The following is a 16,008-nucleotide window of genomic DNA, read 5'->3' on the forward strand; positions in this document are numbered from 1 at the left end:
TTATGCCCCCCCGAAGCCGGACTGTTTATGATAACGTTACAATTTAAGGAGTGTTTAACGCAAAGGGAGGTAAGGGGAACCTCCCCCAGGACGCACGTGCATGGGGTGGTGACGGTTTGAGGTAAGGAGCGTGGACGGCGCGAGACGTGCGCAGCATGGACAGAGTTACTACCTGTCCACATCTTAGACATGAGGAAGGAAGGAGGAGGAAAGAGAGGGGCCCTGCTCAAGAGGTTGAATAGGGTTAATTTGCGTTCATCAATTGTCCAAACTGAATCAAACACCGTTATTCTCTCAAAATGTTAATATCACACTGACTACTGCAACTGTAGAGCAAACCCTGAAGTTCAACATTTCCACCAAAGTCCCCCCAACCCAACAATTTTAATCCAGTGACTACATTGTATCACAAATATCAACCAAGGCCCTATGAGGTAAGAATACTGGAGGAAAATAAGTACCCAAATCAACTAAAAATATGATGCATCGTCTCAACACAAAATAAAAGTATATTTTATTCCTAAAACATAACACAAAAGTAACACAAACAAGTTCTGAAAATGAGTCAGCCGAGGAAGGATAATTAAGGCTCCTAAAACTAAACTTAAAGCCGGCTGGACTTAAAGAAAAAAAAATGGTGGTAAAAAAAAAGTTTTTCAGCTCCTGGGGCTCGCGCGCTCATTGTCAATTCATTCATTCTAAGATGATCTCCAGTTTCCATTTTTCTTTTGTAGCGGCTCTAAAACCTTTTGATCTGGCTCTCGGAACGCCCTGCTGGTAAAAAGGGCTTCACAGGGAACGGAAACATGAGCAGGGGTCTCGCGCTCAACAATGTTACCGTACTGACACGAGCTGTATGTGGCGCGTAGTGGCAATCGGAGGCATTGAGGAGGAGGCACACACAAAAACACACACAGAACACGAACTTTAGGTTATTTTAGCTGGGACAACACGTTTGATCTTATTTCCAATATTCACTACATAGTGTCATGTCTCGATTCATTAGATGACACTGTGAAAATAAGTTGTAAATGTTGAGTGGACTTCACAAATTATAGCCTTTAGCTATTAAGTGAAGCACCTGCAGTCTATTGATCAAAGCATGCTTACTGGGACGCAAAGTTAAAGTCTTACCTGAACAATGGGCTAATTACTGGGTGGAAATTGGCTATTTAACCTACTTTCCACGGTCGAATAAGGATAACTACAGCCTCAGCTATAAGTTGAATACAGTAGCCCAATATTAGGCACAATGATCAAGGGGAGCAAGCCTAGACTGCCTGTTACTTCCCTACCCAGTCCCTTTTTGTCAAAGGAACCCATCATCCAGTTCACACCTAATGAAACTAAATTAGCTCGTTAGCAGGTCAAGACCATATAAACAAAGCATTTCAACTTTGACATAAAAAGTGGGCTTCATATGGTGGCTGGTCCGTTTCTAAAAAGACGGGACACGTAAAACAATAGGGGGTGGAAAAACTCAAATTCTGTGAAGAAATCCCATAATTCCAGAGATATCCCAACATCAATCTTTGCTATTTTTTTATTCATGTATTCATCATGGAGACGTCTTGCAGGCTAGAGGTCTGGCGCCGAACGTTCGCCCCCTCGTCCCACCTACAAGCCCCCCATCCAACGGGCCGGGCCGGGCTCCTGAAGCTACCGACAGGTTGGATATTGTAGCTGGCGATTATTAAAGTGTCGCAGCCACAATGGAGACTCTATGTTCCATTGGTCACGCCTGGGGGGCTCCTCGAGGGAGAGGGAGGGGGGGCTCCCATTCCACTGCGCGCAAGGAGTCTGCGTGCTGCCGCTTCTCATTCCCGTCTCCTGGGAGACCGGGGCGCGACGGGCACGAGACTGGAGTGAGGGGAGCTGGACAGAGATTTCAAAACTTAAAAAAGACTGAATCTATGTTATTGTTTCCCATTAGATTAGATCAGAATAGATAACTTTATTATCTCCTGTGGGGGAAACTCATGTGCCACAAGGGTCTGTTCACAGAATCAACACACAATAAGACAGTCACAAAATCACGACAAATAAACTAATAACACAGTCACACCATTTGAGGCCTAATTAACAGCTATGGGTCAGATCCATAACTACAAATGTTCAATAAAAATATCTGACTGCTGCAGGAACAAAGGACCTTCTAAGACGTTCTGTGGAGCACTGCGGCATCACCAGTCGCTCACTGAAGGAGCTTCTCAGTCCATTAAATACATTGTGCAGGGGATTGCCTTCAAAGATCAGAACAGTGTTTAATTAAGTCCTAGTTCTCTTTGCCAAGGTAACCTCAAGAGAGTCAGGGGTAATCCCAATTACAGAACCAGCCTTACTGATCTGTTTATTAATTATTGTTCTGTCATCAAGACAAATGCTGCCCCCAGCAAAGCACATCATTAAAGAGGACACTAGCCAAGATTCCCTGATAAAACACATAAAGTAGGCTCCTGCTAATGTACCAAACAAACGTTACTTTTAAACTCTACAGTGTGTGTAATCTTTGTAATGTATGTGATGAGATTGGGCTAAAAAAACCTTCTTAAAGAGTATAAAATCTAGGAGCAACAGGTAGCCTCAGTAATGCTTCAAGTTTATTGTAAGACTGCTGGTACTATCTTTAAGTTAGTAGTTTTTCTATGTTCTACGAAAAAATAAATAAATAAAATACAGCCCATAGATATAATAATGCTAGAATCAGCCTAACTCACTGCAACATTGAAATACTACACATATGCTGAAGTTGTAGTAATTAGTAATTTTTGGTGCCAATCCAAGTGCACAAAAAACTGTTGGATGCATTAAATGCATTGTCCTGCTGCATTCAGCCTACTCCAAGTTTTGCCTATTTACACATTCACTCCACAGCTAAAAGTTTATTTATGTGTCCTGAACCACAAAGTATTGGTCTATATATAAATCCTTTAAAGCTTTCATTTAGAGAAGGGAGGACTGGGAAGGTCTTCAGACAACCCTCAAAACAAGAGAAGTGGTAATGATGAACAGGATTGAGGATACATGAAGATTCTCATTTTAAACTCCTCACTAGCTTGTACAATAATAACACAACTTCTTGCTTAGGTATACTACTTCAAAACAGCATCAACATCTGACATATTCTTTTACATACATTATAAATGTTCTTGGGCACATCTGCCATTCATTTTATTATAAATCTCAAGCTGTAAATATACATGTAGATACACAATGCAACAATTCTCAAGCAGAATTCCATATTTCTATTTTTTGTATTATTTAACTTCTATTTTATAATGTAAAACTACCTCTGCAACTCACCACTGCACTTTATCATATTATTTTAGCCTGTACATATTAGTCAAGCTATTTGTTGTTTCTTTGTATTTATAGCTAAGGTTATTGTTATTATATTTTCATTTTATTTTTTATTGTAGTTCTTATTCTTATTCCTATTCTGCCTTGTACAAAGAGAGCACAGTTTACCAAAGTCAAATTCCTTGTGTGTTCAAGCATACTTGGCGAATAAAGCTGATTCTGATTCTGATTCTGATTCAGAGCCAAGCCAGTTGCATGCAAGTTAAGGGAGCTGATCAGTGCCACTCTCTGGTCGAAATGGGGAACTACAAGTTATTGCTCCACTGAACTTGACTACAGTTACCCACATGTCTATGTAGCTGTGACCTTTAAATACACAAAGCTTTGCTCAGGCTTGAACTTATCTATGAAAAATATGTAATCATTCCAGATAACCCAAACCCATTTAAGAATGTTATACTACAAGAGATTCATGTTTCCTAATCTACAACTGACACTCTAGCTGTGTCAATCAATTAATTGTCGTCATTCTTGCACATCAGTTGAAAGATCAAAACTGCACCAACATCAAAGCCAACACCCCGTAGGCAAGGGGCTTCATTACTTCATGTTCAACTGTGAAATCTTGATTTTGATTGAGATATTTTGAATAAACACACAACATATATTTTATTTTTGAGTAGTTAATCAGGATAAAACCTGTAAACCTTCACAGCTGAGTACTGACCTGGGTCAACTTACCAGTAAGAGGTGACTTGCAGAGATTGAGTGTCCACTTCAGCTGGAAAGGACGACCATCCTTAGAGTCTGAAAACAACAGTCTAAGTAAAAAGTTTTTTTTTTTTACTGGAAAAGAAAAATGTTAGTCTACAGGTATTAAAAGGAAACGTTTTCAGAATGTGTCACCTATGATTGACAAACAATGTCAAAATGACTGAGTGTCTGGGAGCTCACAGATGTTGAGAGTGAACGAAGAATTTTGAGCATTCACAAATCTGATAAATATAAGTATAAACATAAAGCTTCTTGATTTTCCTATCTTTCATAAAAGGCTGTCTAAACTTGCAAAAACAACAGATACCATCCCACTGTAGAAAACCTGTTTATTAGACAAATTATACACAGAAAGCTTTGCCACTTGTAACAGAGGCCCCAGTTTGTTCAGTTTTTGAATAATATGCAACACATACAACAAAATAGGCCTATATTAAATACTGTACATCATAAATTTTTGAAAATTATCAAGTAAATCCTGTAGTTCTATGTATGAAATTAAAAATGTTAACAGATAGCGCAGGAGCAAGTTTGTGCATGCTTTCTTTTTCATCAACTTGCTGCTTTTTGTTATTTAGCCAGCAAATCATAAAATGAACTCAAGATGATATGAGAAAAGCTGAGTTTGTGTTTTGATGTGTTAATGTCGACCATGGGCAGATAAAGGGAAACCAAATGCAGTAATGTGGCTGCTAAACTCAACACTAAAGCTCGTCATGATATACTCTTTTCTTTTTGTTAAACAAAAATAGCATCAACATGTAAAATATACATTTTTATAATGTCTCTTTCATTTATACTAAATAAAACCTTTTAAATGTCTGTGTCCTATTTGTCATTCAATAGCCATACTGTAGCCTAATATAAGAAAAGAATGCCTAAGAATGCTTTGCTTCAAAACACTGTGGCTTGACTGAGTTCTCTACGCACAACATTTTGCAGTTTTAGTTCTTAAAGATAACAAACTGAAAACTTGATCTAAACAACTAACATTATCAATTATTAATACAGTGTTAGTGAAAAAGATTTGGTTCCATTTTACCCCCCAATCCACAAAATATTCCTTTTAATGCTCTTGATGGACCCTTCCCTGCACCCACCCCAAAATGCACCTTAATGGTCTCATTTAATTAATTGGCACTTTAAAAAAACAAGTTATATAAACAGTACCCTTAACATTACAGATATGAAATAAAAGGATATTTCAGACTCATCGCATAAAAGGCAGCCATGGGGTTCAGATGGCCGTTGTCTCTTGGTGACATTCTGATTACACTGAAGCACAACAACCAATCCGCTGCTCTGAAATGTTTCCAGTACGCGGTGGTATTATAGGTTAGCTGGATGTTGGGGAGGGTACAGCTAGCTAGTTGACATATAAGGCCTGTACTGAAGATGCAGTTGCAATGGCTTCTCCTCAACACAAAATGAACTCCATTTCACCACTTGATCCTGATTCATGACCTCCAACATGACCTCCCAGATTGAGCTTTTCTCTTCAAAACACCCAGGTCATGGCAACACTAAATTAAGCAAAACAAAGAAAAAAAAATCAAAATTAAAATGACTTCATGATGCAAAACTAGAGACTACAGCACTCATTAAGCAGTTTTTCAAAGTTTGCAGAGAAAAAAATAAAACAAGTAGACAGCTCAGAACAATGTTATTTTTTGTACTTCCTGACCAAAACACATTCCACGCATTAAAATCTATTTTTTTTTCAAAAAAAAAATTCAATAAAAGACATATAATAAGCATAAGCTTTTTGAAGTCTTTCAGCTTGTCTTTTATGTTTTTTTCCCTTGTTTTTTTGTATCTTCCCTTTTTGATATCCCTCTGAGAGTCCGATAAGAGGATCTCACCTTGAGTTGAAAAGCAGAGAGCACAGTACAGGTGAGAAAGAAAAAGGTCAGATCTACATACAATCACTTACAGGTCTGTGGGCACTGGTACAGTGCAGTGGGACTGACAAAGAGTCTTTAATGTGCATCAAACTGGAGAAAACAGTTTCAGGCTGATGCACCAAAATGGCAGAAAAAAGTTCTCAGATCAGCACACCAAAGTGGTGATTATGCAGTGTCATAATGTTGCACTGTCATGGCAATTCAGTGGTTTCCAGACCAGTGCACCATGATGGTGTCAGCATGTGTTCAGCTGGAAAGTCTTGAGTCCAGTCAGGCCACAGTACAGACACCATTTTGGAGATGAATACACATTTAGAACCCCAGGTGACTGTGAAGAGAAAGTCAGTATGGACTCCCACAAAGTGAAAAGGCAGAGTAAAACGTGGAATCTTCCAGAATTCACTGAGATGGGGCCTTCGCAAAACTACAAGGGGCTTCTGAGTGTATTCCCAGGGCTACACAAACTAATGTTATATATTTCTTCTTAAAATAACTCGCCCCGTAATTGCTTAATAGTGTGAGCCCCTTTGAGTTGTTTCATGGCTAAAGACACCACCAGTCCTCCACCAATGGCAGCCCTGGAGCTCACAGGGAGTGTTTCCTGTGGTAGGAGAAGTATAAACTCAACCCTCCAAGGCTGGGTTTAGAAAGATATAGTCGGGTCATCTTCGATTTATGAGGCAGTCCCCATATCACACAACAGAAACAATAAAAAAGATCCCCTTTCACACGTATCCCCCAAAATAATCCAACAAACAATCACAAGCACAACAACAATAAAGCAAAGATTCAAGCCCCGCCGTCCCTCTTCCCTTTTTGCACCTCACTGGCATGGTTTGCAGGGGGATAAGGAACGCCCAAACAGATCTCCACCTCCTCCGTTCTCTCCACGTTAAAAATGGAAACAACCAAGCAAAAACCGAAAAAACATAAAGATTCCTATGTACACGGATCTCTATCTTCTGACTTTTTAGCTCAGCTTATTTGTTCTATCATCCCATGACTGACCCTCGCCTCCTAGCCTCCACCCTCCATCCCCTGCTCTACCTCCTCCTCTCCCTCCTGAACCAACCGTATCCTCTTCAGCTCCTCATATAGAGGTGCCCCTGTCTGGATCATTGCCATATCCAAAGTTGGGTCCTGGACCTGTGGGCTGGTAGGGGATGGAGGACATTGTTTTAATGGGGCTGCGGAAGAAGCCACCGTTGGGGGCCCTCTGCCTGAAAGGACCCACCCCGCCAGTCCGGTGGTCCTGCAGGCCGCCGCCGCTACCGAAACCAGCGGAAAACCCGGCGGCAGCTTTGGCAGAGAGGCTGCGGCTGAGGGTCTGGATCTGCTCAGGGATGAAGGTGGTGGTGGTGATGTGGGTGTTGCGGAAGTCGCTGATCTGCTCAAGTGCCTGGCGTGCGGCAGGCAGCGCGTCCATGTCGAGGGGCGTTAAATCGACGGAAGAGGTGGAGAACTGCTTGTGGGGGCTTTCATCCTCGGTGCACAGGCTGTTAACCCGGCGGTGTAGGTGTTCCAGGTCGATCTCCTTATCGTCCTGCAGGTGCGGAGGGTGGGGGAAGGAGAAGAGGAAGTGGTGATGATAAATGTTTAAAGGAAAGAGAAGTTAATGGGGAAAGGAAGACAACCAGAAAGAATATGAGGTGGAAAGGATGATGGTGGAAAGAAGGATTAAGGAGGAATGGAATTTGAAGAAGATCCAGGGACAATATTTACAGATGGAATGATGGAAATAGAAAAGGGGATAATCAGGAAACAACAAAGAGATGAGTAAAAGGGGAGGATGGAAAGATGGGAGGAAAGTTGGATAAAGGAAAGGAAGGGTAAGGAAAGAAGGAGTGACGGTTGTGCAAATAGAGGAGTAAGGAAATAGAGAGAACAGTGTGTACGTGCAGAGAGGTTTTAGTTTGAAGAAGAGGAAGTGGATAAAAATGAGGTTTATTTGTATTCCGCAACAAGGATGTTATCCATCCGACCAGAATAAATGGATAATAAGAAAAGCAGTGAGAGCCAGAGGAGGACATTGGACAATGCAGATGATTAAATGATGAGGACAAGCATTTTGCCAAAAATGTGAATGCAATGGAAAATGACATTAAAGTAATTCCAAAAGTGAAGCATTGGAGCAATAAAAGTTAACAAACAAAGCAATAAATAAATGTTGGTGGTTACAGGTAAACATGGATATGACAGGAAGCAGGGAGGGTGAGAAGAAAGGAGGGAAAATGGAGGGAAGGATAAAGAAGCACACTCTGAGCTGCGGTCAGGATATTGAAAGAGAGAAACATATACACACTTCTTAAGGTCTTATAGGGAGTGGAATACACACTAATCACACCACCATCATGCTGTGTGCTCTGTGATTCCAGGGCTGTAAATTGTTCTACAGTCTATTCAAACAATAAGCTATGACTTAAATGGGATTTTATCACACTTTACTGCTGCTTGTCACTTGTGTTGCACTTTGGCCACCAGGCCATACAATTCACATTGAGATTGACATCTCTTTTTCAAGTGAATATGTTCCCGTCACAAAAAAATATCTACTAAGGTTTATTCATCATAAATAGAAACATAGAGAGTAGCTAATTAAACTCATCAGCCTTAACAATCGAAACAACTCCAACTTAAGAAAAGGCACATACATTTCTAACTTAAACTATAACTTAACTTACAAGTCAAATGAAACTTAGAACTTTAGTCACATATAATAACTTATCCATATAGTCTAAAGGATGGTGACACTCAGTGGGAGGTGTTTCATGCTTTTACTGCATAAGGAAGGTTTGACAGTGGTGCAAGGGGTCTGAGTTTGCAATGACAGAGGTGAGGATATATAGAGAAGAGAGGGCTTATGTGGCAGGTGTTACAAGGGTCTTTTTCCAAAACCTAGATTAATGCAGTGTCTACACACACAAGACGATGTGCTTTTCCATTTTTAGTGAAGGTAAGAAGAGTCTCGGGTAGGTGATGGGAAGTGTGCGGTGTTCACATTTTACGGAGATATTGATTGGGAGAAGTCCAACAGGGGTTTTGTGAGGGAGGGAGTCACATTACTAGGGGGTATAAACAAACTTACTGACCGTGTCCTTCGGGTCTGGGGGGTCTGGAGGGGGCTCTGGACCTACTTTGTGTAGCTCACGGGCTGAGGGGACCAACACTGGTGCCCCCTGGTTGCCATCTAAGGGAGGTACAGTGGGAGGGTGGGGAGGACGAGGGGACGCTATTGTTTGCCGTGACACTATCATACACACACTGAAGTTTGGAGGAGGGGGTTTCCAAAGGGAAGAGTTGGTGTCAGATAAATGAAAGAAGGTGAAAGAGAACAGTGAATCACAAATGATCAGTCTGCTGTCCGTGAAAGGAGACTTACGGGTAACTGAGGCACAGAGGCAGGGAGGAGTGGAATATTTTTGTGGGGGAAGAAAGGCGGGACCTGGGTCCTTTTTTTATTACTGTGAAGGGATGTTATAATGTTGTCCTTTCTTTTTTGCTTTCCTTACTGTTAAGGCTTACTGTAATATTACAGAAGAAAAGTCCACACACATTTAATCTATATTAACAGACATAAATACATCTAAAAAGTCTGAAATGTATCTAAAATCTACATCTCTGATTTGTTGTGTAATAAATACAAAGGCTTCATTTTGGACAACAAAGCCAAGTTCAGACCACACAATGGTTTTTGGCTTTATTTTGTAATATAAGGTCTTATAAAAATCTCTGAGTTACATTAAATAGACACTTAAATGCAGAGTCTTACCTGCATGTATAGCTTAGAGCAAAAACATTTTGACAAGCAGGTCAAAGATAATGCTCTGGTTGCCTCTTGATGGAGAGACATCGCCCTCTAATGGCAGAATGGTTTCATTGCACACAGAGTCAGCTGGCAATATGCCAGTATAATAAATGTTTTTCAAAGAGGTACTTTCCTTGTCCAGCAGAGAGCTCTAGTGTAACTTTGAACATCAAAGTTTAAACCCTGCCCTTACATATCCATAACTTCTCTTCATACATTATCATTGATATACCTTCACATGTAAAACAACATCTGTCTTCAAGCATTACTAACCAATGATTAATTTTTATCCTCTATTGTATGTATAACCTTGGGGTGGGAGGTGAGGTGGTGAAGGTGGTCATTCTCATTTTGGGGGTCAGCTCGGAGGGGTTGGTGGGTTCGTAGGAGTGCTGCACAATCAGGGCGCAGGGAATGTCGCAACATGCTGGGGGCTGGTAATGGGTGGCGGTGGGGGCAGTGGCGTTGACGGTGATGGGGTTCTGGTTCTGAGTCTGACCGCCCAGGGCAAGAGGGTGCTCGTTGGAGCTGTGAGGGCACGGATCAGCAGCTTGCCTGGCAGATGGGCCATCTGCCTGTGTCTGGTGTGAGTATGTGATGTGCAGGTGGGTGTGTGCACGCAGAGGGGACAGGAGGAGAGTGACAGAGACAGAGAGACAGAGAGACAGAGAGAGACAGAGAGAGAGACAGAGAGAGAGAGAGAGAGAGAGAGAGAGAGAGAGAGAGAGAGAGAGAGATAGAGAGAGAGAGAGAGAGAGAGAGAGAGAGAGAGAGAGATGGCAGGGTGGTGTGGAGTAATTCATATAAATGTGTGTTTTGTGTTTGTGTGCATGCAAGTTGAGTGGGAAGATAAGAACAAGCCAAAACAAGTAAGTAAATAATTAAAGAAGCCAAATACAGGCAGACACCCAGGCAGACAAACAGCAGACAGAGGAGGGATGAGCGACAGACAAGATCAGGCAGATGGGAGGATGGTTGGGTGGAGGAGAGAGAAGTCAATTGGAGAGACAGACGGGTGGGGGGTGAGCGAGAAGAAAGACATGGCAGTCAGTCAGCACACACAGTTAAGCAGGTCGTTCTGTGTCGTGTCCTCAGAGAGACATTCACACAGACATTATATACCTGGAAAGGGGAGATGTTTAAATGGCATTTTGAATTGCTCTCTCCCTCTCTCCCCCTCGCCCGCTACACCCCTCAACACAGAGTACTTATCTACAGAAACAAAACAAAAAGGCAATATGAGAGCTTTGAGCCACAGGGACACAGATCATTATATAGAGTTAGAGCAAGTAGAGCAGCAATCCCCATCCAAACTATAAACTTTTTAAGTAAAAGGTCATCTGTTTTAGGTGTACCAAACAAAAAGGATACACAGGGAAATGACTGCTCTTCTCAATCTAAATCTACATTGATTATGTGAAATATCAGACATGGTCAAAACCACAGATGCTATCATTATGGAAGAGTTCTGACAGTGACAAATGCAGCTAATTTCCAATGTTAGCACTGTAAGCACCATAGCTGCTTTCAGTTCTGAATTTTAGTGTTGCTATTGGTGGCAATGACAGAACTCTTTCATGCAAACCTCCGGAACAACATACAAAGGCCCGAAAAGAGTAAAGCAATGCAGAAACCATATTGAGAAAGAAACAGTCCTCAGAAACTTGTCTGCAACACCTTGCGAAACTAAGAAAGATGTCAAAATTTGGATTTTGTACTTCGGTTTTAAATATACCCTTGCACCAACCCAAAATTAGTTCAGATGCTTTTGAGTGCAGTAAGAGTAGCAATACAGGTGAAGACAACTTGTGTTCAAATATGTGGGTAGAATGCATGTTTTTGTGTTATTATAGGAAATATATCCAGGAAATATGAACTGGAGTGCACTGCTGTTGTTCATTATTTATCTAACGTTTGAACTATCAAGAATCCCAAGAGGGAAGGGATGACTTGCAGGTACTGTTATACAACCCCATTCTTATTTTGGGTGCATGTCCTTGTCAAATGTACTCCATCACAATGCATTCTTCATCATTTGTGACCCACTTCAGTCAACTCTGTCAGAATGTGTGTTTTTGTGTTTGTGAGAGAGAGTAAGCTCGGTATAAAAATCTTTGAAGCAAACTGTTTACATGGAGCAGCAAGCTCACAGACAACAATGTCAGCCATTGCACAACACACAACACAGAGCCAGAGCACAAACACAAACAGCCACTGAGCCCACAGTCAAACGCAGTGACCAAAGCATCACAGCATACAGTATGAATGTAAAGGCATGTACAGACATGTACAGTATGTGGTTATGCATGTTTTAGTATGTATAAGAAACACAGAGACACAAACACAGCTGAGAAGTATTGGAGTTTGAACAGCGGGTTGGATTTTCATGTATGCAGGAAGCATGTGTGGACTTGTGTGGCAGTTTTGGATGTTTTTTTGGCCATTCAATCTGACAAATGAATGAGTCGTCCAAGGATTGCTGATCTTAAGTCCATCTGAAGTGTCATTAAGCGTGAAGTTAGGGAAGAACACAAACTGAAAACCACCAGGGCTCATGAATTACGTTTGAAACAAACTGAACAGATGTATATCTTGTTTAAATGAGTTTCATGGTATGGTATATGTGACACAAAGTTTGAGCATTCGTTGTATTGAAACAAGCTGTACATGATGGAGGAGGCAGGCTTCAGTAAATATAAGTGGGTGATGATATGTCTGCATGCATGTGAGGGTGTGAACTAATTAGTGTGTGTTACCCTAGGAGAGGACATTGAGGGAGATTTTAGTAATCTCTAAATAAGGTGGGCCTTTTGATTTTAATGTCAGTGTATGTCAGTGTGCTTTTGAATAAATAATCTACTACCCTCTCTTCATAACCATATGTCAAAGATGAAACTAAAAAAATATTCACAATGATTAAACTGCACTTGAGTATGCATTTTTCACATCAGGTCAAAGTGAGAGTTCCATCATATGAATCATGTTCTTTGAAACACCATGGTTTAATAGATTTTTACAAGCAATATGCGGGTTGAAAGAGTCCATCATGAAAATGCAAAATAATGCTGTAGGAACTTTGTTAATCACTATGTGGTTGGTATTAGCTTGAATTCTTTACACAGTAGGTTTTTATATGTCTTTCTGGACAGTAACTCACAGCATCAGAGTGAGGGCAATAGAAGCAGAGACTTCATGCCAAGTCTGCACTCTAAATTCATACTCCCTGTGCCAGTCTATCTTATTACGCCAAGTTGTCTAAGCCCACTCATAAAGAGCAGGTCACAAGGCTTTCCTATTTTATGTGAAACTTGAAAAAACATGCAGGCAGCTGTTTGTCCTTTGCTTGGTGAGATTCTCTCAAGTTGTGTTAACATTCAGCGTGACAGCGAGACGGAGGCCAACGAGTTCTTCATTTAAACTGACAGAGAGCAAGGCGTCTACTGGAGTTAATTACAAGCTTTATGGTTTGCTTCACTTTATTAATTTAACTTAAGGAAGTTGGGTGACATTAAACACTCTAGACTTACTCCATTGGCCATGACTAAGGCCAAATTGCACTGAGTTTTCCCCGGTCGATAAACTGCAACATATGCAATTTATCTCATTAGCTGCTTTGAAGTTGACTTAAATTTGTCTCCCCTCCTCCGTTGAGTCAGGACATGCTGCAGTGGTCCCAGCTTGACTCTCGGCTGCTCTCGTCTCAGCAGCCATCTTTGCAGCTGGTCGCCCATTCGGAAAAATTCTGCACAGATGGCGATATGAGATCAGAGTGTGGTGTTCTTAATTTTTTTCACATAATATGACAGGGTTATTTTGAGAGGAAATAGGACATAATAACCATATATAAAACTTTTGAGTGATGATATGGGATCTGGTCTTAAGCGGTAGCTTAAGACCCAAGTTGTGAGTCGAAAGGCTTTAAGGTACTTTTTAAAAGGGAAACAATTTTCATCACACTTGAAGGCAGTGTGAAAGTTTTCCTGTCAAAGAGATTGGTGAGAAATAGTGATAACCACGCACAGTGCATCTCCCTGCATTCTTGTTGTTTCAATGGGAAAAAAAGACAGTAGTTGCATAGAGACTGAAAATAGAGAGCTTTTGAGAGACATGTTTATCCTGCCTACATTCTCACCTCCACACAACTAGAAATTGGCTGAGTGAAGTGGGCATGCTTGTCGGTCTGCTGGATCCACAAAGTTACATAAACTGTCGGATATGGCCTCCGCAGTTGGAGAGAGTAGGTGTAGGGGGGTGCCGGCAATGATTTTTGATTGATGATCCGACATGTTCTTTGTCTGAAGCTTACCAGCCCTTTGAGGTTCAGTGGCCACTCAGAGCAAACCTTGACCAGTACCAGTGGCAATCAATAAGCCTGTGCTGTCATTACACGTCTGGGGTCAACTATCAAAAACAAGCATGGCTGACTGAGCCTACTGCATCTTCACCATGGAAGCACTGAAGGGCTAGTAGTTTGTACTTAACTTGGATACCCCATTGATTCTATCTCACAGCTACCCCAATGTTTTTTTAAAGTTGTTTTTAAATACAATCTTACTCCCTTCTCTAAAGAAATAAGGAACAAGTCACCTGAAACTTCATATCTCTTTGTTTTAGCTGAGTAAAGATGTATATAGAACAATATTATTACTAATAATATGGACCTATACATTTGAATTACTAGATGGATTCCCATGTAGAGAAAGAATTCTGCTATTAATATCTGACTTTAAAAGTAATCTTTTTCACAAAACAATTAGCGCCTGATGTCTTGAAACGCAGAACCTTGAAAGGGATCTACAAAGAGAATCAAAGACTATCACCGTTCACATCCCTGCTGTCCCTCCCCTTCACAACTGCTTCTCAACTCCTGAGCTCAGTCAGGGGCTGATTCCACCGGCTGCTCTTTGGGGCTAATGAAGATGGCAGTAGGGGGGCGTGTGTGTTTGTGTGTGTTGCAGCTGAATCACACCGTGCTTAACATGACTTTGGTTTGAGCTAAAGGCTTGGTGTCTTTGTGGCTGCTCGGCCGTGAACATGACTACTGTTCTGAATGACAGATTAAAGCTGGTAACTGAGCAGGGGGCTAGAGGTGGGGGGTATATGGCATGTGTGCTGAGGTGATGCTTGATCAAAAAACATACGGAGTAAAGGATAATGGCAGTCAGTTGGATGCCAATGTTGCATGAGTTGCTATATCAAGGGGTAGCAATGTCAGATTTATTTTTATTCAGTAAGTGACTGAAATACTTCCTTATACATAATACAACGTTTTGGGCAGTTATGGCGGACAATACCAAAATTGAATCCTATGGTTTTGTTTGTAGCCCATCACATCGCAATGCAATCTATCCCTTTGATAACTTGTTTAAAGTGGAGCAACATGGTTTCACCTAACTGGGCTCCAGAATTAACATCTGCATTTTTTATAATTTAAAGCCTAGACTGTGAATTTCCCTAGTGGTATTCAATGTCTGTTTTGGTTCGATACTTAAAGATCTAAACGTGATGGGTGGTAGCACACAGAGTAAATATTTAATATATGTAACTTTATTTACCCAATAAATCAAACGGTGTAGTATCAAGTTATTGCAGTATAAAGGAAGCTAAATTAGGCATAAGCATTTGAACTGTGTTTAACCGGCTGTTGAGCACTTTGCTCCTGCACATGGGAAAATGACTGAGTTGAGATGAGTCTTTCTGTGACTTAATAGCGCCTGCTTGTGTATTCGAGAAATCGCATCATATCATCAGAAGGCCTTGCTTTAAATGAACTCATCTTGTAAAGACGAAAGAGGAATCTACAGAGTGTTAGTCAATACAAACAGTGAAACAAATCAATGAGCTAGAGGCCCAAATGAAAAGTGATAAGACAAGAAATCATTTGCCTCTGTTGATCAGTTGGAACAGTTGCAGGTGGTGTATTTGGCCTGCAGTGAACAAAGCTGTGTGAAACTGCAAGTAGTTTAAATGAGGTTGTGCACACTTAGTGATATTAGAAAGTCAAGTCACAAACCACCTTATGACTGCAATAACACACTCATTTCAACTTGTTTATAGTATTCATTCATATGTTTCAATCTTTTTGTCAAACAGCATTACAGCCACTCAAGTGGCTTCATTTTGATCCCTCAGGGCAGGTAAATAATAACCTCCCAAAGCTAGAAATTACAGTGATGTAGAGATGCAGTAATGTGTAATGACGGAGAGGTGTTTGACCAGGAGCCG

At 41.0% G+C, this 16,008-nt stretch overlaps 1 protein-coding gene across 1 annotated transcript in view; it reads right to left on the minus strand.

The window, feature by feature from the left end:
- Positions 1 to 4,386: 4,386 nt before the first annotated feature.
- Positions 4,387 to 16,008, minus strand: part of grid2 (glutamate receptor, ionotropic, delta 2) — a 631,726-nt gene continuing 620,104 nt past the window's right edge. The window contains 1 exon segment of the mRNA XM_034691895.1: positions 4,387 to 7,521. Within this exon segment, the coding sequence (XP_034547786.1) occupies positions 7,069 to 7,521 (453 nt within the window). The 3' untranslated portion in view covers positions 4,387 to 7,068.

The sequence above is a fragment of the Notolabrus celidotus genome, chromosome 9, assembly GCF_009762535.1.
Source record: "Notolabrus celidotus isolate fNotCel1 chromosome 9, fNotCel1.pri, whole genome shotgun sequence".
NCBI lineage: Eukaryota > Metazoa > Chordata > Actinopteri > Labriformes > Labridae > Notolabrus > Notolabrus celidotus.